Source organism: Nycticebus coucang, chromosome 6 (assembly GCF_027406575.1).
Source record: "Nycticebus coucang isolate mNycCou1 chromosome 6, mNycCou1.pri, whole genome shotgun sequence".
Lineage (NCBI taxonomy): Eukaryota > Metazoa > Chordata > Mammalia > Primates > Lorisidae > Nycticebus > Nycticebus coucang.
The window spans coordinates 2,210,043-2,232,818 of record NC_069785.1 but is presented as its reverse complement, the minus strand read 5'-3'; the positions used below and the strand labels follow the sequence as shown (position 1 = coordinate 2,232,818).

General features: G+C 60.8%; 1 protein-coding gene across 6 annotated transcripts; it reads left to right on the top strand.

Annotated features, from left to right (window-relative positions):
- The first annotated feature begins 469 nt into the window (after nt 1–469).
- ASPG (asparaginase) lies at nt 470–22,430 on the top strand. 6 transcript variants are annotated; one of them, XM_053595328.1, is made up of 17 exons: nt 470–724; nt 3,930–4,119; nt 5,293–5,401; nt 6,123–6,234; nt 8,022–8,147; nt 9,333–9,416; nt 10,215–10,341; nt 14,238–14,350; nt 14,969–15,151; nt 15,295–15,408; nt 15,809–15,931; nt 17,021–17,116; nt 17,288–17,487; nt 19,476–19,562; nt 21,278–21,377; nt 21,578–21,696; nt 21,906–22,430. In XM_053595328.1, the coding sequence occupies exons 3-17, from the start codon at nt 5,340–5,342 to the stop codon at nt 22,132–22,134; spliced, it is 1,875 nt and encodes a 624-aa protein (XP_053451303.1). In that variant the 5' UTR covers nt 470–724; nt 3,930–4,119; nt 5,293–5,339; the 3' UTR covers nt 22,135–22,430. The 6 variants fall into 6 exon arrangements, with proteins under 6 accessions (XP_053451303.1, XP_053451302.1, XP_053451301.1 ...); XM_053595327.1 differs by lacking the exon at nt 3,930–4,119 and having other exon boundaries at nt 17,324–17,487; XM_053595326.1 differs by lacking the exon at nt 3,930–4,119.
- The last annotated feature ends 346 nt before the right edge of the window (nt 22,431–22,776 follow it).

Sequence of the window (22,776 nt, the reverse complement as noted above, 5' to 3'; positions counted from 1 at the left end):
TTTGCCATCTCTGCCCAACTCCACCCCCCACCCCCCGCCCCACTGAGCTCTGGGGGAGTGAAGCAAGGTGGGCTGTAGCCCCGGTGATGTGTGGATGTGCAGAGCAGGTGAGCCCCAAGGAGCAGATAGCCAGAGCCTGGTCAACAGTGCTGGCTTTGCCAGAGCACTGAGCTTGGAGGGAAGGTGGCCCTCACTCTGTCTCTGCTCTCTGAGGTCTTCTGGAACTATGGCCCAAGAGACACGTGGCATTTGCACTGCATATCACAGCTACTCAAACATCTGGGGCCATGCAGGACTGGCCCTGCCTCGCCCCTGCCCTTTTCACTCCCCTCAGAGTCTGGATAGGTACTCCCCAGCCCCATCATCCCTCTTCCACTCCCCTGCCCCACGCAGGTGCTCTCCTGCCCCTCTGCAAGGCCCTGCCTCTGCCCCGCCCCCTGCAAGGCCCCGCCCCTCCATCACCCGCATGCCTGCCCGCCCGGGGCCCACCCTGCCCCCAGATCCCGCCTGCTCCCCCCATTCCCCTGCCCTGCAAGCCCTGCCACTTTCCCCTGGCGCCATCCTGTGCAGACCCCTCTCCCCGCTGTGGTTGGCGCACCCTGGCCGTCCCCCCGCCGCCCCCTGAGTCCCCGCAGTCCGGACATGGCGCGCGCAATGGAACCGGAGCGGAGGCTGCTGGCCGTCTACACCGGCGGCACCATCGGCATGCGGAGCGAGGGTGGTGGTGAGTCGGGGCTGCTTGCCTTGGGCAGAGGTAGCCTCGGACTTTGCCAGAACTTGCTGGGAGCCTTGGGCCTCACGTGGGATGTGGGACCCCTCCTGCTTCGATGGGGGGTTGTGGCCCCGTCAGCTTGAAGCCACTCTGGAAGTGGCTGGGAGAGAGGGAGCCAGGGGCGGGTCGTTGTCTCTGTGCCCCAGCCCTTCTGAGGCCACCCTGCTCCCCACAGAACCCTCTTGTCACAAAGCGCCCTGCACCTGGAGAGAGGAGGGGAGGCCGGTCAGGACCCTGGGGACCCTGGACACACAGCTTCTCCCACAGTGGCGTAGCTGCCACCCTCCAGGCAGAGCACTTGGACTCCTGGGACATGGGACCAGGATGGGCCCCCCCAAGGCGTGTCTGACCCTTGTTCCCTGGACAGACAAGCTGGTGGGAAGGTGTTAGGAGTCTGGAGATCCCCTCCCTGGGGACAACCCAGAGGGTCAACCAGGCCTCCCCATTCCCTGAGCTCCCCTGGCAGCACTGGAGCGTTTGCTCCCTGCACCTTTGGGGTGAGGACTATGGATTCCTGTGCCGAATGTGGTTTGGGGGGAGTCCTGCTCTGTGTCCTCTGCCTGTGCACAGACACAGAGTGAGTGTGCCTGGGCTGGTTCTGCAGAGTGGGAGCTCTGCAGGTCTCCGGGGCAGCAGTGCCACTGTGGGCTGGGCACTAGGGAGGACCCCAGCCTGGCCAGCCGGGCCCTCAGGGATGGGAACAGGATCACTGTCCCCAGCAGCCAGAGGTTCTGGCATTGTCCAGGAAAGCAGGATTGCAGGCCCCTGCCACACAGGCTCCTTGTGGGCTGCTGTGTGGGATGTCCTCTGGGGGCAGAACAGTGCTCAGCCTCATTCCTGGGGGTCTCTGCTGCTCCTGGCTGCCAGGGTGGGCCTTCCCTAGGGACCCCTGTTCCCATTCTCCCCACCCTGGCCCTCGCACTCCACATGCTCCTGCCCAGGTGCCTGTCTGTGGAGGGTTGTGCCACCCCTCTGGCCCATAGCAGCAGGGCCCTGTGGGTTCTGTCATTGTGTTTTTGAGATGGCAATCTTGTGTCCACCTTTACAATGGAGAGGCAGGACAGGGTGTGGGTTTGAGACTGGAGAAAGTCTTCTAAGATCCCTGGGAGTCTGCTCTGGCCACCTCAGGAGTCTGGTGCATAGACAGAGCTGCTTCAAAAACAGGGGTCAGCAGGCAGTGGCCTGTGCTTGGAAACCCCTTCCTCATGTGGCCATCACCCCATCCAGTGAACTAAGTGCAGCCAGCCTGTCCCGCTCAGCCTTCTGAGCCCTGGGAGGCTCAATCTCTGTGGTCCCAGGGGAAGCAGCACTCCTGGCACAGAGCTTAGGCCTCCAGAAGGAACCAGCTGCTCAGGCCTGTCCAGGACATGGCCAACCCTTCTCCCCTTCAGCGTGGCCTGCAGGGTTTGGGCCCTAGAGGATGGAGGGGGAAGAGATACAAAATCTGGTCTCCACTGTCCCCCAGAAGCGGTACAGCAGCATGCACTCATGGAGCAGCTGGGAAATGGGTGCCAGGGCCACAGGAGGCTAGGGAGTGGGGACGGTCTGCTGTCCTGTGTGACTGGCAGTCAGTTGTTCTTCCGGGACATGCAGACTGGAACCTGTCACTTGGCTTCTTTGCCTACAACTGTGTGTGAGGTGTGGAGGTTTTGGGGGCCTTCCACACTGGCCCCACTCTCCATACCCTTCTGTAGAGCCAAACCCAACCTAGTAGGTGTCAATGATTAACGGCCCTGCTGACGCAGATTCTGGCCTCCCCTGGGGGCCTGCAGAGGGGAATGTGCCTTCTGGACAGCAAAACTGTTTGGATTGTCGCTGTTGGGACAGGTTCTGTGTCTGCTGATAAACAGTGGCCAGCAGGCAGAGCACGCCCTGCTGAGTTCAGGGAGGGCAGGGTGATGGCGGCAGAGATGTCCTTTGACCTGCCCCTTCTCTGAGCCGAGGGCACTATGAATCCAAGATGGCTGATGACCCCGAGTCCGTGCACAAGCCGGCATCCATGGCCACATTTCACACAGCTGAGAAACCCAAGAGCCTCCAGGGTCAAACTGGGGGCCCCAGCTCCTCTCCACTCTTTCTGAAAGTCCCTCATGAGCCCAGCCCACTTCAGGCTTAGCTGGAATGCAGTCCTGTGGGCCAGGTGGGTTCCACACCCTTACCTGTTTGTGCCTCCCCAATTTGACTTTGATGGCTCCAAGGCACCCACTGTTGGCGGAAGCAAACTCTCCTTCCTGGTGCGCATGTTTAGCAGGGAGCTGTGAGGTCTCTCCAGTACCAGGGGACCTGTTACCTGCCTGCATGGGCCAGGGAGGGGTTTTGAAGGGCCTAAAGCTTTGCCGGGGACCTCCATTAAGAAAAGTAATACAATTTTCTAAGTCAGAGTTAGGTCTGAAAGCTGATATTGATTTAGAGCAGTGAAAGAAATCACAACCAATCATAAATTTTTAAACAGCCAAGAAAATGACAAAATCCAGAAAAATGGTTCTGTCAGTTAACTTCCTGAGCCCCTTCACAACTGCATGTCCCCACGTCCCATGGCTGCGCGCTTTCTGTGTCCTTGCCATGCCTGACATGGGTGTAGTATGTTGAACAGAGCAGGCGATAAAGAGAGCTCAGTCTCACCTCTGGCCAGCCCTCCCACGCAGGGCACTAGGGTCTGTGTCCCCCACTGGGCTGGCCCTTTCCTGCTGTAGTGTGGAATGTCCCTGGAAGCTGTTGTACCACAGGGTCAGCTGTCAGCAGCAGGACTGTGGAAGCACAGAATTTATTCTCTCGGTCCCCTAGGCAGAGTCTGATGGCACTGGCTTCACCCAGTGTTGGTGGCACTGTGCTCCCTGTGTTTTCTGGTGTCTGTCACTCGTCTCTCAGGCCAGTATCTCCACATGTCTTTCTGCTTCTAATAACCCGCCCCCCCCCATTTTACAAGGATACATGAGATAGCATTGAGAGCCCACCTGCACACTCAGAATCATCCTCCTATCTCAAGATCCCTAACACAACCTCATCTGCAAAGACTTTGTCATGTAAAGTGACACCCACAGGTCCCAGGGATTAGGACATGAATATCTTTTGAGGCGGGACACTTGGCCACCAGCGCTGGGTGGCCTGGTGGTTCCTGAATGCCCAGGGTCTGAAGTTTGGTCCTCTCTGCTTACAGACCTTTGTGGAGGCAGGCCATGTCCTGGTCAAGCTTTGAGCATCTTAGGAGGGCGGACAGGCCAACAGATAGGCGTGGGCCCGCTGTCCCTATCTGCTGACTGCAAACTGCTATACTCAGCCAGCCCACGTCACCGAACCCTCCTGCAAATGTCTACAGACCTCAGGGCTCTCTGCAAGGCCAGGGAGGGGTGAGAGGGCAGGGCTGGGAAGGGGCTTAGACATGGGGTGGAGGGTTTAGCAGGCGGGGATTTGGAAAAAGGCCTGGCAAAGACGTGGTGAGCGGTGGTGGGTAAGAAACACAGTCTGTGGAGACAGTAGAGTGGTGCCGTCTTAATTGGCCAAGTGTTGCTTAATTATAGAGAAATAGGAAACAGGCATAGCAGGGCTGGGGTGCTGCTGCTGGGAGTGGGGGCGGATGGGCCAGGAGGGAGATTAGGGGCTGGCTATGGGCCTTGCAGCCGGGGCCTGTGGGTCAGGGCTTTGCACCAAGTGGGGTGATCAGGTTTACATTTGGCAGAGAATGGGCCTGTAATCTAGTGTGGAGTCTGACTCTTATGGCAGGTGGGCAGGACTGAGGCAGAGACGGGGACAGTGAGCCTAACACAGGCGTCTTTGTGGATGAGGCCAGCATGCTCCAGAGCTCCCCCAAGGGAGGGCATCAGATGCCAGTCCACAGCTTTGTGTGTGCTCCCTCGAGTGGGGCTTCTGAGGCATGGCGCTGCAGGCCAGGGCAGAGCTAGAGGTGGCTGGGCACTTTGTGAGTGTTGGGCCCTCTGCTTCTTGGGGTTAGTGCAGGGGCACCTGATCGAGACCCTGGAAGAGTCACACACAGACCACGCCTATCAGGAGCTCCAGGGTCAGCAAATGGAGCATGTAGGAAGAGCCTATGGTCTAGGCATCTGGGAGGGGTTCCTGGAGGTGGCATCCTGATTTGGGCCTTGAAGCACTTGCTGGGTAAGCAGTGGGGTGGGGCAGAAGGACTTGTAGACAGAGCCAGCAACACATCTGCAGGGATACAAGGAGGTGGAGGGGGGAGAGTGGGCACACATGGCTGGGCTATGAGACAAAGGCCGGAGAGGGCCAGCACCCAGAAGCCTTGGTTAGGAGTATGGGTTCATTTGGAGATGGAGGTGTAAGCAGAGGCAGGACCTGGGTGGAGGCGCCAGGCACCAAGCTGAGCTCCTGGGCCATCGGGGCATGAAATGAGTAATCAATATTGACAGGAAGCCATGGCTTCCAAATATGGGGCAGCCGCCTGTCCTCCCAGGGGTCCCAGTGGCAGCTGCAACCAGCCCAGTCCCAGCCTGGCTCCCAGTGACTGCTGGCCCTGACCACACACTCCACCTGGACTCTGTTTGCAGTGCTTGTCCCTGGGAGGGGCCTGGCTGCTGCCCTGAAGAGGCTGCCCATGTTCCATGATAAGGAGCACGCTCAGGCCTGTAGCCTCCCGGAGGACACCCTGGTGCTGCCGTGAGTGTGGGCTCCTCTGGGGGTCCTGTGTGGAGGTGGGGGAGGCAGGATCCTGAGAGTGGACAGTGCCAGCTGGTCCATGTGGCTACATCAGCACCTCCACACAAGCCTGGCTAACATCCTCTCACCTCATGGGGCTTTAGGACTGACCAGTAGCCATCTTCCCCTAGAGCCTGAGTGTCACAAGGCCAGGGGAGGCAGGGCCTATGGTTGCATGTGTGCTGGGTTCCATACTCCCTCCCAATCCTCCTCCTATGCCCCCTAAGCCTGGGCTGGTTCAGCACAGTGAGATGCTCCTGTCCAGGAACTGTCCTGTCAGGAGTGGCTGTGTTGACCCAGGTGGCCTCCCCCTCCAATGTGGAGGTCTCCTCACCTCTCAAATCTGGGCCAGCTCCTGGAAGCCCTCATGGGTGGAGGCTGAGCCCCGGCAACAAGCCTTCTTCAGCGTTGTCTTCTGGCTCATCATGAGTCAGTCTGAGCCTCCCTCTCAGAGCTAGTCAGGAAGGGGACATAGCTCTGTAGCAGCCCCACCTGGCCCATGTCCTTGCCTCTCTTGTGGACCACAGCCCCTGGCCCTAAACTCCGGGTGGAAAAGAGGTTGGGCTCCCAGGCTCAGAGGCCACTGACAGGGTCTTCTGCTGGGCCAGAGGGAGCAGAGTGGTCAGGGGCTTTGGAGCAGGAGGAGGGACAGAGTGGGAGCCAACTCCTCTGCCTCCTGCAGCCCTGCCAGCCCTGGTCAGAGGATTATCTATACAGTGCTGGAGTGCCAGCCCCTCTTTGACTCCAGCGACATGACCATCACCGAGTGGGTTCAGATCGCCCAGACAATAGAGGTAGGGGGCTGTGGATGATGGGCGGAGCTTTGGAGCATAGGCAGGGCTGTGAGTGTAGGCGGGGCTGGAGGGCAGGACTGTGGTGTGTGGGAGCATGGGCGGGATGGGGCGAGGCCAGTCTGTGTCTTGGGTCTGCCCTGCAGATGTGGAGTCTGCCTGCCCAGCCTCAGACCTGGCAGTATCTGCCAATGGCAGTTCAGGAAAGGACCAAGTCCTTCGGTCACACCTCAGCACCAAGGACCTGAGGCCCTTTCCCTAATGCAGGTGGAGGTTGGGTAGTGAGGGCATATCCACTTTCTGGGAAAGGAAATACTGGACAGCTGTGTGGGTTTGTTCATGCAGTTGCTTGTTGAGGTGCGAAGCTTCCTCGACAGTTGACAGACTTCTTATGCCTGGCCCCCACCTCTCTGCCACTCCCTCCCCAGGCCTGGCCTTAGTGGATTCAGGGCTGCAGAATGGCAGGCACCTTCTCAGGTGTCAGCTAGGTAGTGCCCACTGTACTGAGGGCAGACCTGCGGCTTCTGCCAGCTTTCTTCCCTGGGCCTCCACCATCGCAGTTCCCCTGCTCACTCAACTGCCCCCCCGGGGGGCCCCTTCGGCCCCCTGACTCCTCTAGTCCGAATTCCTACCCACTTCCCTTAAGAACCCCCTGTTCCCCTGAGTGGGATCACTAGGCTCCCCCTTCCCTCCCAGTCACTCTCTTGTCCCTGCCAGCCCTCCCAGGGATGGCTCCTGTTGGCCCATGATGGCCAGGGGCTCATGACTCTAGGTCCTGAGTGCCCTGGGGTGGGAGGCCGCAGCCTGCTGGCAGCCTTATCAAGCACCCAGAGCCCCGACCAAGCACCCTTTTCCTCTTCTCTTCTGCCTTGTGTTTGCAGCCACACTGCCTGGAACAGTGTGACCCTGGATGGTGGTCCAGGGTAGTCTTCCCATTGTCACCAGCCATGTCCTCCAATCAGACCCGACCTCTTTGTGGGGGCCCACCGTGTTCCCTGAGGCCTTTTCCCGGGTGGCCCTGCCCTCAGCTATACCCAGACTGGCCGGCAGAGGGCGCCCCTGCCATGCCTCTGCAGATCGCTGGCCAGCGCGATCTTTATGCCCCATGGGAGGACATTCTGGGGAAGACCCAGCCCTGTGTAAACCCCTGGCCCTAGGAAATGAGCTCATGGATGTCATGGTCCAGGCCAGCAGCCCACTCAGGTCCAGCCTTAGCCACGCTCCAGAAGGTGGTGGCCAGAGACATCCCTGCACGCCAGCCTCACTCCTGCTAAGCCGGCTGGTGTGCCCAGGAGGGCTCTGGCCTTTCTTGGTCCTAGAAGGCCATCCTAGGTTTGCCTGTCAGTGTCCTCATGTCCTTGGCCTTGTGCCCATCATGTATGTCCATGAGAGACCCTCCTATGGGACTGCAGGGCCCTGCCCAGGGGCTGGGAGCCTCGTTGTTGGGCTCTCCAGGGGCACTGAGCTGAGTTCCAGCATAGCCCCCAGACTGACGAGCCTGCCAGGCTTTGCCAGTCTGAGGAGCCTGGAGGCACACTGACTGGAAGTTTGGGGACATTCCTGTCCTGGGAGAGTGTCTACAGGCCCCTCACACTCATTTTCATCTGAGGGAAGCCACAGGGCTAGGGGCTGTGAGGGCACCAGGTCCCAGGACTGTAGGCAGAGGCCTCCTTCCAGAGGGGAGTCTGCAGTCTGCAGGGTCTCTCCCTGCCACCCTCATCCCCCACCCCCTGCACCTGGGCCACCTCCTGCTGCTCCACTGCCTGCCCTGAGCATTTGGCCTCCCACAGAAACACTACAAGCAGTACCATGGCTTTGTGGTCATCCACGGCACAGACACCATGGCCTTTGCTGCTGCTGTGCTCTCCTTTGTGCTAGAGAACCTGCAGAAAACTGTCATCCTCACTGGTGCCCAGGTAACCCTAGGGCCCCGGGGCTGGGGTCTGGTATCCTCAGGTCACAAGGCATGTCATTGTTGCTGGGGGCTGAGGGGGGATTCCGAGCTTCTCATTCAGTCCAGTGGCTCCCGGGGGTGGCTCCTGCTGGCCCATGATGGCCAGTGGCTCATGGCTCCAGGTCCTGAGTGCCCTGGGGTGGGAGGCTGAGGCCTTCTGGCAGCCTTGTCAAGCACCCAGAGCCCTGACTCAGCCCTGCTGACACCAAGCACCCTTTTCTCTTCTGGATAATAGCCTTGTGTTTGCAGCCTCTGTGACTGAGAGTCAGCGTGGTGGCCACACACAGGGCAGGTGCTGGGGAAGCCTTGGTTCCCACTGTGGTTCCCATCAATGCCATCCTCGGGGGCCTTCGTACTTGAAGTCCTTCCTTTCTCCTTCTGACCCAGCACAACTCCCCAAAGCCAGGACTGGTGGAATGATCTAGATTTGAGGGAAGGCAGCAGGGGAGACCTGGCATCACACTAGGCCCTCCTAGAAGCTCACTTGGAGTTCCTGTTGCCCTCAGTGGCTTCACAAGAGCAAACCCCAGTGCTGCAGGGGCGAGTCCTACCCGAGACCTTGGGAATCTTTCTCCACAGGGCAGAGGCCTGTGTCCCTTTGAGTAGAACCTGGTGGCAGCCCCCAGAAGCTACAGGGAGGCCCTTCTGCTGGGTCTGCCAGGCATCGTCCTGGCTTTGGTCCCCCTTGTCCTCCAGGGGTCTTGATGAGGCCCTTCTTGGGGAAGGCTGAGGCCCACTGCATGTACCTCCTGCCCTAGCCTACCTCCTTGCTGCACACCACAACCATCTTGGAGGATGGACTGGGCTCAGGCTTACTTTCCCCTTCCCAGACCCTCCCGAGCTCTGGGGATGGCTGGTCCCTGCTGCTAGCACTGGGCACTGGGACACAGGGAGCAGAGGGGAGGGTGTGGGTGCTGGGCAGTATCAGCTGCTGTCAGCGGCCTTGGAGATGCTGACCACCCCACCTCTGAGCAGCCCTATTCCCCTAAGATCTCCAGCTCCATGACATCTCCAGCCAGGCCTTCCTGTCCCCCAGGCCCTGGCCTAGGGATTCCTCAGCTGGGCCTTCAGGGGTTGCCTGGAACATTGAGCCAGGACCTCCAGAGCTCCCTAGCCTCAGCCCCTCTACGCCCCCACCCCCCACCAGGTGCCTATCCATGCCCTGTGGAGCGACGGCCGTGAGAACCTGCTGGGGGCGCTGCTCATGGCTGGCCAGTATGAGATCCCTGAGGTGTGGCCCTGGGTGGCTCAGGGAGCTTGGGGGTGGCCTCAGGTGGGACCTGCCCAGAGGGCCAAGGCTGGACTTGTCTTTCACCTTGCAAGGGATACATAATCATTGTTGAAAACCTTAGAAAACTGGGAATGGAAGGACACAAAGTCACCCCTAAACCTCGGTCTCCAAAGAGCGTATTCCCTTCCAGGTTTCCCGACGGCTATGTTCATAGTGTAGATGTGCACGTTGGTTTCCCAGGACAGGCTGTGCCCAGTATTGCTGTGAAGCTCTTGCTTCCCTGTGGTGTCTTTCTGTTTCATGTGGGCCGCAGGGGGATGGTCACCCTCAAGTGGTGGGAGGGGCGACCAGGAGCCCCTTGTCTTCAGTGCTTCCCTTCCTGGGCAGGAGTGGGGAGGAGGCTTAACTGGGGTGCATTTCCGGGCCCACCTCACTGCCCAAGTGTGGGCCTGGACCCTCCTGGGGGATAGCTTGTGAGTGGCTTAGAGAGTGGGCAGAGACTCAGCACTCCAGAAGCACCCTGCAGGGACTGCACCACCGTGGGGGCCTCTGTAAAGTCTCCTGCCCGGAGGGCAACATGGTACCCCTCCTGGACCAGCCACCTGCATGCCCATGGGGGCATAGGGCTCCAAGGGGCCTGCAGGGAACTGCGTCTGCAGCATTGGCTCCCAAGGGTGTCTGCTGGTGGGGGGATGGCAGTCCACCTCCCCTGGGTGTCCTGTTGATAGCAGAGAGGAAGCAGGGCCCTGGCAGGCCAGCCTGCTTTGAGCTGCCATCCATCCCTCCCCCCCGCCCCAGGTCTGCTTGTTCTTTCAGAATCAGCTATTTCGGGGCAACCGGACGACTAAGGTGGATGCTCGGAGGTTTGCGGCCTTCTGCTCCCCCAACCTGCCCCCTCTGGCCACTGTGGGTGCTGATGTCACCAGTAAGCCAAGAGCAAGGTCCCAGTGTATGTGGGCTGCCACAGGGAGACTGTCTGGGGCTCAGGGACCTGGTGACTTGGAGAGGACCCACCACTTGCTTCTGCCCTGGGCTCTGGAAAGGGTGGGCTGTGAGTGGTCACCACAGGCTTGGGGGTGGCCTGGAGCAGAGGTTTCAAAGGACCTGCCCCTCCTGTGTCCTGCCCCAGCCAAATGGCCCCATGCCTGGGAGTTTCTCCCACACTGCCTGTGGCTCTGCCACACCCCTGGACTCCTGGGACACATGCAACCTTGGCCCTGGGAGTGTCGGGGGAGCTCTTCTGGCCTCTGGGCCTGGCAGGCAGCCCAGCTGTCCCTGTAGGGTTGACGGTGTCTCAGCTGGTTGTGTGTGCTGAGGTTCCCCCTGGGGAGGTGGCCTCAGACCTTGTTATCAGAGACCAGTGCCCCGGCAAGGCCTCCTCTGAGATTCAGGGCCACACTCCCAGGCTTATGCTGCTCCACTTGGATGTCACCCTCCTGAGGGAACCTCTGCCTTCCCGGGCTCTGGGCCAGCCGTCCCACCCCAGGTCTGTTCTTCTGCTATGACAGGGGCTCTGAGAGGGGCTGCCCTGGTCCTGGTGCCTCAGCAGCACCTCCAAAACCACCCTGGGTCCCATGGCTTCAGACTGAGGTGCGCGTCCTGGGGCTGATTTGGGGCCTCCACCTCAGCCCCCTAGCTGTGGCATCCTGTCCCCAGGCTGCAAAGCTGGCCTGTCTTGGGGAGCGTTTTGACACCATGCCCCAGCTGGGCTCACTGTGTGCATGGCGGGATGTGGCTGCTTGTCAGGCGCCATGCAGCTGCTCCCATCTGACTGGGTGACTGTGCCGCTCCCACCCCCGCCCATGCTCCTGTGCTATCTTCTGTCTGGGCCTGGGCATCGGCAGGCGGTGGGTCAGACACACACAGTTGCTGGTGGCCTGGCAGGCAGTTCCTGGGGAGCCTCTAGGAATAGTCCTGCCCCACTAAGAGGAGCAGATGCTCCCAGAGAGGGGTGGCAACCAGGCCTGACCTCCCAAGGCCAGGACCTCCCCAGAAGGTGCCCCAGACACAGTGACCCTGAGAGGTGCTGGGAAAGGGCCGTGGTGGAGGGGCAGGAGGGGCTCTAGGCGTGTCCCGGCTGGGGCTCCTATCCATGGAAACAGATAAAGGCAGGTGCCCCTGAACGCACCCAGTGCCTTTGAATGCCCAGACAAGGCATCCCTGTGGCAGGCCAGGTGCACTGGTAGGTGGGGACTTGCTGGTTGCCCCGTGGCCCCTCAGCAACACAGGGCAGGAGGAAAGCACAGAGCTCCCTGCCCCTGTGGATGTGAAACTGAGGCCGGGGTGGGGGTGGTGGGCAGGGCCACAGCAGGAGGTGTTGGCTCAGGCCTGAGCCCCAGCTCCTATTCCAGGGCTCTCACCCTGCATCTGCAGACCCCTGACACTCAGGCGCTGTCTATGGAGTGTAAAGCCCAGAACACATTATCAGCACGTGCAACACGTCTTGGGGGCCCACAGGGGGTACTTGCTCATGGAGAGCCAGGGCAGTCCAGAAGGCTTCTTGGAGGAGGTGGTCCCTGCTGGTGCTGATGTTGTACTAGCTTGCCTGTCTGTGGCACTTGGCCCCCCAGCCCAGGAAGGAAGAGTGGTGTGGACGTGTGAGTGACTATCCTGTAGGCCCGGCTCCCTGTGGGGACTGAGTCAGGCCTTATCTGGGGCCCAGGAGTGGAGCTCTGCCTACAGGTGAGCCATCACCCACCCCCTGTCCCCAGGAGACCATGGAGGGCTTCACCAGGGATTCCAGGCTCCTGCCAGCACCAAATGCCAAATCTGAGCAGGACCTGAGACACAGAACACTCTGGCCTCGGGCCCAGCACTGAAGCTGACGCCCCCTCCCCGGCTGAGGTCCTGCCGGTTTGCTTCCCATCTGTGCAGGGTGTGGGAACCTGGCTGCCCCGCCTGATGTCGGGCTGCTGGGCCGGTTCTGCACTGGGTGCTGGGTGTTGAGAAACCCCAGGCTCTGCCCAGGGTGTGGCTGCCTGGGGCCCTGGGGAGGGGGCCGAGGGGCAGAGCCAGGGCCCGACTGCATCAGCGTGTGCCCCCACCCTCCTGGCAGTGGTGGTGGGTACACTGGTGGCCTGGGCGCTTTTTCTGGGGTTTTTCCTGGAATGTTTACTTACCCTCTGGGGTGAGAGGAGTGGGCTGGCCATCACCAGGCCACAGCCAGGGGCTGGATGCTCAAAAGGCTGCCCAGCTACAGACTTCAAGGTGCTGACGCAGAGTGCCTGAGGGTGACATTGGCCGTCTGCCTTTTAGCTGTGGAGTCTTACGCTGTATTACCAGCGCCCATCTCTGCTCACTGGAGCAGCCCCCTCCCGTCCTAAGGCTTGAACCACACCCTTTGGCTCCCAGAGCATGGTCCTTGGGGCAGAGGCTGTTCTAGGACTTGGTGGTCACTTTGCCTGGTCACAGTGCAACTGTCCCTTCTTTCTCAGACCTGGGTGTCTTGGCAGCCATGTCCCTGACCTCCAGCAGGCCCTGGGTGGGAAGGACTTGAGATCCCAGGGAACTGCTCCCCTGGCCCTTGGAAACCTTGGGCTGGCTGCACCATGGGTGAGGGCCTCCTTTTCCCTGTATGAGTCCCCTCTGCAGCTATTGTTCTGGTGATGGGACCTCCCCTCCCCCACCCCACCCCTGGCTGATGCCTTATCTGCTGGGTGGCTGAGAAGCCCATCCCAAGTGAAAAGACACTGGTGCTGCCGTCCTGTGGTGTGGGGGCCTGGCTGCCAAGAACCTGCCCCTCTCCACCCCCAGCACTCCTGTATCTTTCACCCCTCACCCTCCACTAGTTTATGCAGAATATTCTGCTATTTATTATCACATGTGGCTCACTTGGCAGAAACAATAGGAGGCCTGAGGCCAACAGCCCCCTGTAGGGTGGGAAGAGTCAGGGGCAGTCCGTTGCTCCCAGGACACTGGGCCTGACCCTCTGGTACTGTAGGCCAGACTGTTTCCCTCTCGGGGCCTCAGATTCCCTGGCTGGACCGGAGGGTCTCCAGGATGCCTGCTGCCCCAGGGCAGGCTCTCACATCACTTGGTGAGTGGGGGTTGCCAGTGTCCACTTCTGCTTGGCTGGAGGCTGCAACGTGCGCAGGGCCACAGGAATGGGCCTGCTTTTGGCATTGACCTCTGAGGTTTACAGGTCAGGCCCCATGCACAGCACAGCAGGAAGGCTGGGAGACCCTGGGCCACTCAGGTCCTGGAAAGGATGGTGACCTTAGACCTGTCCACAAGCGGGCCCTCTGGGCAGCTCCACTGCATGGCAGCATTCACAGGACACTGACCTCAAAGCTCTGCCCCTCTCCACTTTCCGCAGGGCCTGGGACTCCACTATGACTCATCGTGGGTGTGGGGAGGGGGCAATGGGCACACATTAGGCCTCTAGGATTTGGGGGTGACCCCCAAGGAGGTCCAGACAACTCATTCATCCATTCATAGCTTTGTTGACTTGATGGGTAGTAGGCAGGGGTTCAGAGGATGTGGTCCTGACCGCCCTGCCCAGCACACTCCCAGGTGGCCTGTGAGACTCAGCAGGCTTCTGTCTCTGTGTGTGCCCTAGTCTCTTTGACCCCTCGCCTGGCCAGCTGAGATTCCTCCCTGGTCTGTCACGGTGTCACCCATTGCTTGGCTATTGATCTCTCTCTTGGAATTGAGTGTACCTTGTCCCTGGGCCCTGTGCATACCACAAAACCAGGCACAGCCTAAGTGAGCCTTGGAGAGGAAGCGGGGGCAGGAGAGGCTCTGAAAGCAGAGCTGGTGCTACTGGGGTCTTGGGTGGCGTGTGACCGCAGGCCCCACACTTAGCCCTTCCCTTCCCCACAGTCAACAGGGACCTGGTGCGCAAAGTTGACAGGAAGGCCCAGCTGGTGGTGCGGGACAGTGTGGAGCCGGCTGTGGGCTTGCTGCGCCTCTACCCTGGGATCTCTGCCTCCTTGGTAGTGCCCACCTGCCCTTCTGCCCATACCCTTCCTGGCTCCCCGTGACCTCCCAGGCCTAGCTCAGGCCCACCCTTGGCCTGCACAAGGGCCACTAGGATGTGCACCCCCACCCTACCGTCCAGGCTGAGGCATGGGGGCCGCCTCCGAGTGGATGCTTGTGGGCAAATGGGCTGTGGTTTCCCGGGCTGCTTGCTGTTTCACTGCTGCCTTCCTACGGTCCTCTGCTTCCTGCTACTATCTGACTCCTGTTGTAACTGCAGCACCTGCCTCTGTCCCGCTTTCCCAAGATGCCTGTGGGGCCCTGTCCCTGTCCTCTGCTGTCTGAGTGGAGCTTTCCACCTTTGGGGTGGGAGCAGGGCTGGTGCCTGGCTTACAGGGAGCCCTCAGTGTATTTGGTGGCAGTGTGCCCTCAGCAGACCCCAGATAAGGGTAGAGTTGCCAGGGCCAGGGCCTCAGGCTCCTTCTGTGTCCTTGCCTGCCTCTGCAGTGCTCCCTGGTGCTCTGAGCCTGAAACACCAGGCCACAGATGCTGCAGACAAGGTGTCCCTTGGGAGGGTGTGGCGGGGAGCAGGAGGCAGAGGCCACACCATCAGCCCCACCTCCACCGCCCCACAGGTCCAGGCCTTCTTGCAGCCCCCCATGAAGGGTCTTGTCATGGAGACCTTTGGCTCAGGGAATGGGCCCACCAAGCCGGACCTGCTGCAGGAGCTGCGGGCGGCATCTGAGCGTGGCCTGGTCATTGTCAACTGCACCCACTGCCTTCAGGGGGCAGTGACTTCAGACTATGCAGCAGGCATGGTAGGAGAGGGACCCTGAGACAGGTGGTAAGGGGAAAGGAGGAGAAGTTCCATAGCCTGGGCTGGGCCACATGTCTGGGAGGCTCCTGGAGAGGGGACACCCTTTCCTGCCCTGAGCCCTGAGTCCTGAGCCTCTCCCCACAGGCAATGGCAGGAGCCGGCACCATCTCAGGCTTTGACATGACATCAGAGGCTGCTCTGGCCAAGCTGTCATATGTGCTGGGCCAGCCGGGCCTGAGCCTGAATGATAGGAAGGAGGTGTGTCCTCTCTGGGCTGTGCGTACTCACACTGCTGGCTGGCTCTGGGGGGTATGGCTGGCTTGTGGGGCTCCCCATGTTGGGGAGGGACCAGCTCCGGCCTCCAGGCTCTCTGGTGCTTACCTCACTGTGAGCTGGGCACTGCCTGTCCTTGTTCCTTTTCTGGGGAGCCTCAGGTCCTAGCACAGGTGGAGTCCCCCCCAAACTGTCCCCAAGATCCTTCCCCTTCTCCCACCCTTCTCAGACATATTCAGCCTTAGGCTCTTGGGTTGCCGGCCCCTGGGACCTCAGAGACTCCCAGCTAACTGTGAGGCTGACCCTGTGCAGGTAGCCTGGGCCTGGGGCTGGTCTGCTAGTCTGGCCCTGGCAGAGCCTGCCCACCCCATGTTCTCTCCCCCAGCTCCTGGCCAAGGACCTCCGTGGGGAGCTGACGCTGCCCACAGCCAACGAGCCCCAACCTTCACTGTGGGGCAGCCCGCTGGATCGGAGGGTTGCCTGGCTATTGGGTCTGAGTAGCAGCCAGGTACAGCCAACGTGGTGGGAGCAGCATGCAGGGTGACTAGCAGCAGATTGGGTCTCTGCAACCCCTGGTCCCCATGGGATCACCTCAGTCATTCTAGCCCATGAGCTGGAATTCAGGCATGGTTTCGGTTCCAGGGCCCAGGAGAGGGTTTAGGGTCCATGTCGGGGGCATTTGCAGGGAACCATGGGACAACAAAATGGACAGGAGCTTGGCCATGTAGTGCAGCCTTTCCAGTGTGTGGACTGGGGCACACATCTGGTGGCTGGGGGCTGTCGCCTGGCTGGACCCCAGCCCTCTGACAACCTATGCTGGCCAAGGTGTAGGGGCTGCCAGGAGGTAGGTGGGACACTCCACGTCTGCACGCAGAGACAAGGGCCAGCCTTTAAGTAACTTCTATCCTCGTTGGTGTACAGACCTGGGAGGGTGGGGTGGCTGAGGACCTGCTTCGGGGCCTGGGGTCTGTGGGGGCTTCCTGTACCCCACACACTGCCCCAGCCTCTGGGCCATTCTTCCTGGCCTGGCACTGGGAGTGTTGCTTCCTAGTGTTTCTGTGTGGTCCCCCTCCAGGGACAGCCCTGTTCTGGTGAGCTGCTGTGGTGGTAATTGTCACTTGCTGGGGGTGCTTGGCAGTGGTCAGATAAAAGGGGTCATTGGGGTGGCTGCCTGGCCTCAGGGCCTCTAGGGATGTGAACCAGGGGCAGCAGCCTTGTGGTCAGCTAGGCCATGCCTGCTGGGTGCAGTGGCACCTGTGAGGCCTCTCCTGGGACTATAGCCTCCTGGTGTCTTGGGGACTCTGGGTGATGAGGCCCTAAGTGGGTGCCCCTCCCAGGAGCAGGGTGGCTGTTGCCCCTCCTGCATGCTCCACTGGGTGGATGATTTTGTCCTTGACAGTGATGATGGAGACAGGAAAAAATGAATCTTGGAGAGCAGGTGGCTCTTTCTCCTCTGTGCCAGAGGACCCACTGTCCCCAGCATGGTGTGGCAGATGCAGGCACTCTCAGGGACTGCTAGTTCTGGCTGCCCTTTCCCCGGGGGGCTGAGGACCCAGAGGGAAGCATGGGTCCCAGGTGCCACTGTTCTCCCCTGCAGGAGGCTGATGCTGTGCGGGACACTTTGATGCCCAGTCTGGCCTGTGCTGCAGCCCACGCTGGAGACCTGGAGGCCTTGCAGGTGCTGGCAGACCTGGTAAGCCTTGCACCGGGGGCCAGCCCAGCCATAGCAGACTTGGCATGAGGGCCTTGCCTGCCAGGCTGGGTAGCAGTGCTGTCTTGCCAGCAGGTGGGGCCTCACTGCAGCAAGGGTGGCTGAGTGGGCCCCACCCTTGGGGGTACACCTGACCCTCCATGGCCCACCCAGAACTCCCTCAGGGGCCATGTGGCCTTGTCACCCCAGGGCAGTGACCTGAACCTAGAGGACTTCCATGGTCAAACACCACTGCATACAGCTGCCAAGGGGGGCCATGCCAGGGTGGTCACCATGCTGCTACAGAGAGGTGTGGATGTGAACTCCCGTGACCAGGATGGCCTTAGCCCACTGCTGCTGGCCGTGAGGGGCAGGTACTAGGGGCTGGGGCTGGGCACAGCCTCCCTGGGCAGGTAGGTCTCAGAGAGCTTCTGGCCTGCCTGTGGTCATGCAGTTTCTTTGGGCAGAGCTCAGAAGGCTAGGGACACCTACTTCCTAGAGCCGTGCCTGCCCTTGCCCGGGCACTGCAGGGGACACAGAGACACTGGGCACTGGGCTGCCCTGCCCCACAGCAGGGCCAGAGGCTGGGGTCATCTGAGGCCCCTGCCAGGGCTTTCCCACCCTGCACCTCAGTTTCCTTACCTGTGGCATGCGTGCCAGTGTTGGTGGGGTCTCCCTATGTGGGGCAGGGAGCTCTCAAAGTGGGTGGCTGTCACACAGGGCTGGGAACTAGGCCAGGCATAAGCAGGCCTTTATCTTCCCCTCTTAGCCCCTCCTAGCAACCCTGCTCCCTAGGGCCAAGGGGGAGTGCAGGGTCTGGTGGTCAGCCAGCACTAGGGGGCCCTCTGGGTGGGGGGAAGTCATCTCCTTTCCCTAGGGAGGTCTTACCTGGTCCTGCTGGTGGGTTTGCTGTGGGCCCACTCCCTGCATCCTTCCATCACCTGCTGCTGTTGACTGACAGTGGAAACTTGGGGGGCGGCAGAGCTTGGCCACTTGTCCCAGGTCTTATGTTCCTGAGGCCTTTGAGGGTGGGATGGGGTGTAGGGTCTCCACTGCCCTGTCCACAGCCTCATGCTCATCACAGGCAGGTTAGACATGCATGTGAGTGTGTCCAAGGGACTGGGGCCACATGGGGCCTCTGCTGAGAGCCACATGGGGCCAGTTCTGCTGGTTGCTCAGAGATTTCTGCCCGGGTATGTGGCCTGCAGGACCCTGGGTTATTTAGGGGGAAGTGGGTGCTCCTGAGTTCTATGGAGAGAGCCCAGTGGTGTCTGGGCCAGGAGCCACCAGGCTGACATGTCCAATCCTGAGCGCTCCTCCCCAGCTGGGAGCCCTGGGTGGGGTGTGTCACGTTTTTGAAAGGGGTGGGGTGGGGTAGAAGGTTCTTTCCAGGCTCTTGTGAGCATTGAGGGGCTGGTGGGTTGGTGGGAGGGGGAGGGGCTATACCTGGCACCCAGGCAGGGCTGATCTGGGCTGGGGGTCCTGGACTACGTGTCCTTGGTGTGTGGGTGGGCATCTCAGAGATGAGCTCCCTGGGTCTCCCCTGAGACCTCAGACTGCCTGCCAGACTGCCCTGTGGTGCCCTGTGTGGTATGAGAGGTCTAACCCCTACAGAGATACCCCAGCCCACGACCTCACATTTATTGCTGAAAATGGAGTGGCCCACATCGTTTGTGGCATGTGCATGGTCAGCGACTGTGGTGCCAGGGCCAGGTCACCCACCACGACCTGAGGTGCTTCCTCGGGCCCTTGAGCCTCCCGTTCCTTGGCTTTGCTGGAGGAACAAACCCACACCCCCACCCTGCCCCATCCCCACAGATGCTCACCCCAGGCCTGGCTCAGGAGACCACCCTGGGCCTGGGGCTGGCCCTGGGCCATCTGACCCCTGTTGTTCCGATTTGTCTGCAGCAGCCACACACCCAACCCCTGCCCCCAAGGGCAGAGTTGGGTCTGATTGACTCAGCCTGGTCAGGTGTTCAGGGGGCCAGTCAGCTTGGCCTGTGACTGTCCCCTAGTGTGGTTGTCCCACAAGGTGGAGGTTGATGGGGCTGATGATGATGCCCCTTAGTGGGGCTGATGATGCCTCTGATGTGGGAATGTAGCTGGGGGCAGGGGCAACTCAGCACTAGCCTTATAGGTCCAGGATGTCCTAAGAAGGTGCTCTAGACAAATGGCCAGCATGGGCCAGGCAGCGGGTCAGGGGCTTGGCCCATGTCTGGGCCCAGGGCTATGAGTCTTAGGGAGGCAGTCTCTTGCCTGTGACAGGACACTGGCCTTGCTGGTCAGTATGAATGGGGGATGGGGAGGGGCAGCTGTGCTGGCCCAGTCAGGGCATAGGCCAGTGTGTTTCTCTTTACAACAGGCATCAGGGTGTCATTAGGCTGCTGCGAGCTGCTGGGGCCTGCCTGTCCACCGAGGAGCTGGAAGACGCAGGGACAGAACTATGCAGGTGAGACCTTCTGAGGCTGTGGGGATGGGACTTGAGGAGGGGAAGCCAGGCCTGCCTGGAGGTGTGAGGCTCAGAGGATGGACAGCCCCCTCTGCACGTGGCCTGCCCCAGCCCTGCTTATGGGAGAGGCGTCTTCCCAGGCCGCACCCTGGGGCTGTGCCCATCTGAGAGGACAGCCCAGCATGCGTGTGTGTGGGTATGGGTGTACGTGTGTGAGTGCTCGTGCAGTGGGCAGCGGCAGAGCTGGGGGGAGGCCAGGCTGCATTTGGAGAGGTTGGGGTAGGTGGTGGGTAGAGGAGCTGGGCCTCAGAGTGTTGGCGGTGGGGCTGGGTGGACAGTAGGCCTGGCGCAGAGCTCAAATCCTCCTCTGTCCCACGGCCCCCACCCCCTTCCTCTGCCTGGTGACCTGCAACAACCTCCTATGTCCAGCCTGGGCTACCCGTTGGTGGGATAGGTTGGAGGGCCCTAAGAGACCCAAAGGGGCGAGGCAATGGCAGGAGTCCTGGGCCAGGTGCAGGCTGGCAGCAGGGTTGTGCCAGGGCAGGGGTCCTACATGTGGTTGGGCTCTGTATCCCCCAGGCCTGGGGAGTGGATAGGGATGGGGGACCTAGGCTGACTGGCTAGGGGAAGCTGTGTGTCCATACAGCAAGAGGAGGCTTTACAGCCCTGGTCCCACCCTGCCCAGACACAGGTGAGGTGGTGAGACCCTCACCCCACCCAGGCTCAGCCCTCCAGCCCTGGCCCTTAGTGTCCCCAGGGAACAAATGTGGCTAGCTGCCCCTGCCTTTGTTAGCATGAGGTGGGCTCTCAGAGGTGACTGAAGGGAGGGGCTGGGGCCTATCTTCTGGGGCCTGCCACAACCATTGGTGTTGGCTTTGAAGGGCTTCTAGGGTGACTTGGGCCAGGGCTGTACCCCAGGAGCCTTGTGGGCTACACTGATGGATGGGGAAACTGAGGTGGTAGCCAGGTTCCTTAGGGGTAGCTTGGGAGTGGGGTTGGCTAGCCTGAACTGCTGGGCTGGACTTGGGTATTGGGGGGATCCTTGGCCAGGCCTCCTGGGGCCAACGCATGGAAACATAACCTCTCCCAGACCTCCCCACCCTGCCCTGGGGCATAGGGCCATCCAGGCTGATTTGCTCAGAAATCACCGCAGCTGCTTCCTGATCAGGAGAGAGTCATGAGGACCTCTGGAGGAGCTGGAGGTGCACCTGACCCTCCATGGCCTGCTCAGAACTCCCTCAGGGGCCATGTGGCTTTGTCACATCTGGCACAGCCTCACCCCTCCCTAGACTCCCAGGGTAGGGGTGGGTTCCCCACAGGAGAGGCCTGGGGGAAGGGGACCCGGCAGGAGGCCTGACCTCTCCTGGCCAGGGCCCCCACCACGTGGCCTGCTGGGGTCTAGGGCACACCTCCATCCTGGGCTCCTCCTGTGAACCACTGGGTACCTCAGACTTTCCTCTTGTCTCTGTGGACCCCACCCCAGGGAGAATGGGGTTGTGAAATGTGAAACTGGCCTGGGGCACTCAGAAGGTGGGGGTGGGGTGTGTGTGTGTGTGTGGGTTGGTGAGTGCTTGAGCCCTTGACCTGGGTTACAGTCACACTCACTGGGTGAAACCAGACTCCAGGCTGCCTGTGAGCCCCCAGCGACTTTAGCCCTAGAGCCTTGCCTCTGCTAGGTTAGGCTGGCAGCCCTGACTGCTCCCTTTTCTCCCCAGGCTGGCATTCCGAGAGGACACTGATGGGCTACGGGCATGGTGGCAAGCAGGGGTGGACCTGGGGCAGCCGGGCTATAATGGGCACAGTGCTCTGCATGTTGTGAGTGCCCCCATCCCGTGCCCTGACTAAAGCCCACCACCTCCAGGAAGGCTGCCTTGACTGATCCACCAGCTCTCCTGCCTCTGCCCCTCCCCCAAATACCTGATTCCCAGGAGGACCATGTACGTGGGCAGGGGTGTCAGGGGCCAGGCTCCTGGTTACACGCTCCTGAGACAGCCCCTCCCCATCTGTCCCCACAGGCAGAAGCAGCTGGGAACCTGGAAGTGGTGGCCCTTCTACAGAGCCTTGCAAGTGGGGTCACTGCTGAGGCCCCAGGCCCAGTGAGTCCTCACCTGTGCAGTGCTGACATCTGTCCCCAGTGAGTTCCCCACCCTGCAGCTGGATCCTGCACGTTCTCAGGAATGTGTCTAAGAGCTGGTCTCGGGGACATAGCATGAGGGGGCTGGGATGGGCCAAAGTCTGTCCAGGGTGTGCAGAGACCCTCCTGTGGAGGGTGGGAGACAGGAGCAGACAGGGAGGCTTCCCAGAGGAAGGCCACCTGAGATTTCCTGCATTCTGTCTAGGCAGGCTGCCCTGTGATGGACCAGACCTGAGCACTGGCGGGCCCCAGCCTGGCTCCAGGTGCTTCCGTGGCATGCCCAGCCCAGCACACCCAGTGGGCCCTCTGGGTTGGGTGCTTCCACCTGTCTTCCAGACCAGGCTGCTGACTGGCACCCTCACCCCCTACTCCATTGTTTCACCCTCCCAAGTCCCAAGGATGGCTGGGTTTGCTCGGGTCTGGCCTCCTGAGCCTTGATGTAGTACCTGGGCCTCAAGTTCTCAGGAAGGAGGTCTTGGGAGGCTTCCTATTTTCCAGAAATTCTGCTTGGGGTCTAACCTGAAGCTGTCTGGCGACAGCACAACCCATTCCTTTCCTTCTCGCTGAGACCTGCTGGAGGAGTCTCAGGCACTGGCCCCACTGGCTGTCCAGCTGGGAGGCTGCCCCATAGCTGAGGCTGCATCCCATCTGCTTTCAAAACAAAGCCTATAGTCCCTGTTGGGTCACATGGCAATAAAGTCATTCTGGAGACCATTGGCTCCCCAGGCTCCCAAAGCCCAGCTCCGAATGGGTCTGTCTGAGTCCTGGGACTGTGGGTATGTGGGAAGTCAGGCCCCAGGCTGGGGCAAAGGGCAGTGTCTTCAGAGCCCCAGGGGGTGAGAGACACTTAGCCAATCATTCCCAAGATGGCTGAGTGTGAGTGTGAGCCAGGCTGGGGGTGGCACAGGGGAGGTGACTCTGGACAAGCTGTTCTTCCTTTCCTAGCTGCCCCTGCCTGCATCTGTGCCCCCCTGAGTTTGCCCAGGTTGCTGCCTCCTCCAGACCACCTCTGCTCTTTTCACCTGTCTCCTGTTGTTGTTAAGCTTAGCATCACCTCCTCCAGGCAGTCCTCCACCCTTC

Excerpts from the sequence above, each read along its gene's own strand:
- ASPG (XM_053595326.1), top strand. The coding sequence starts at position 643 with ATGGCGCGCGCAATGGAACCGGAGCGGAGGCTGCTGGCCGTCTACACC. Across the intron at positions 725-5,292 it reads CATGCGGAGCGAGGGTGGTG|TGCTTGTCCCTGGGAGGGGC; the intron begins GTGAGTCGGGGC and ends CTCTGTTTGCAG. Across the intron at positions 9,417-10,214 it reads GCCAGTATGAGATCCCTGAG|GTCTGCTTGTTCTTTCAGAA; the intron begins GTGTGGCCCTGG and ends CCCCCGCCCCAG.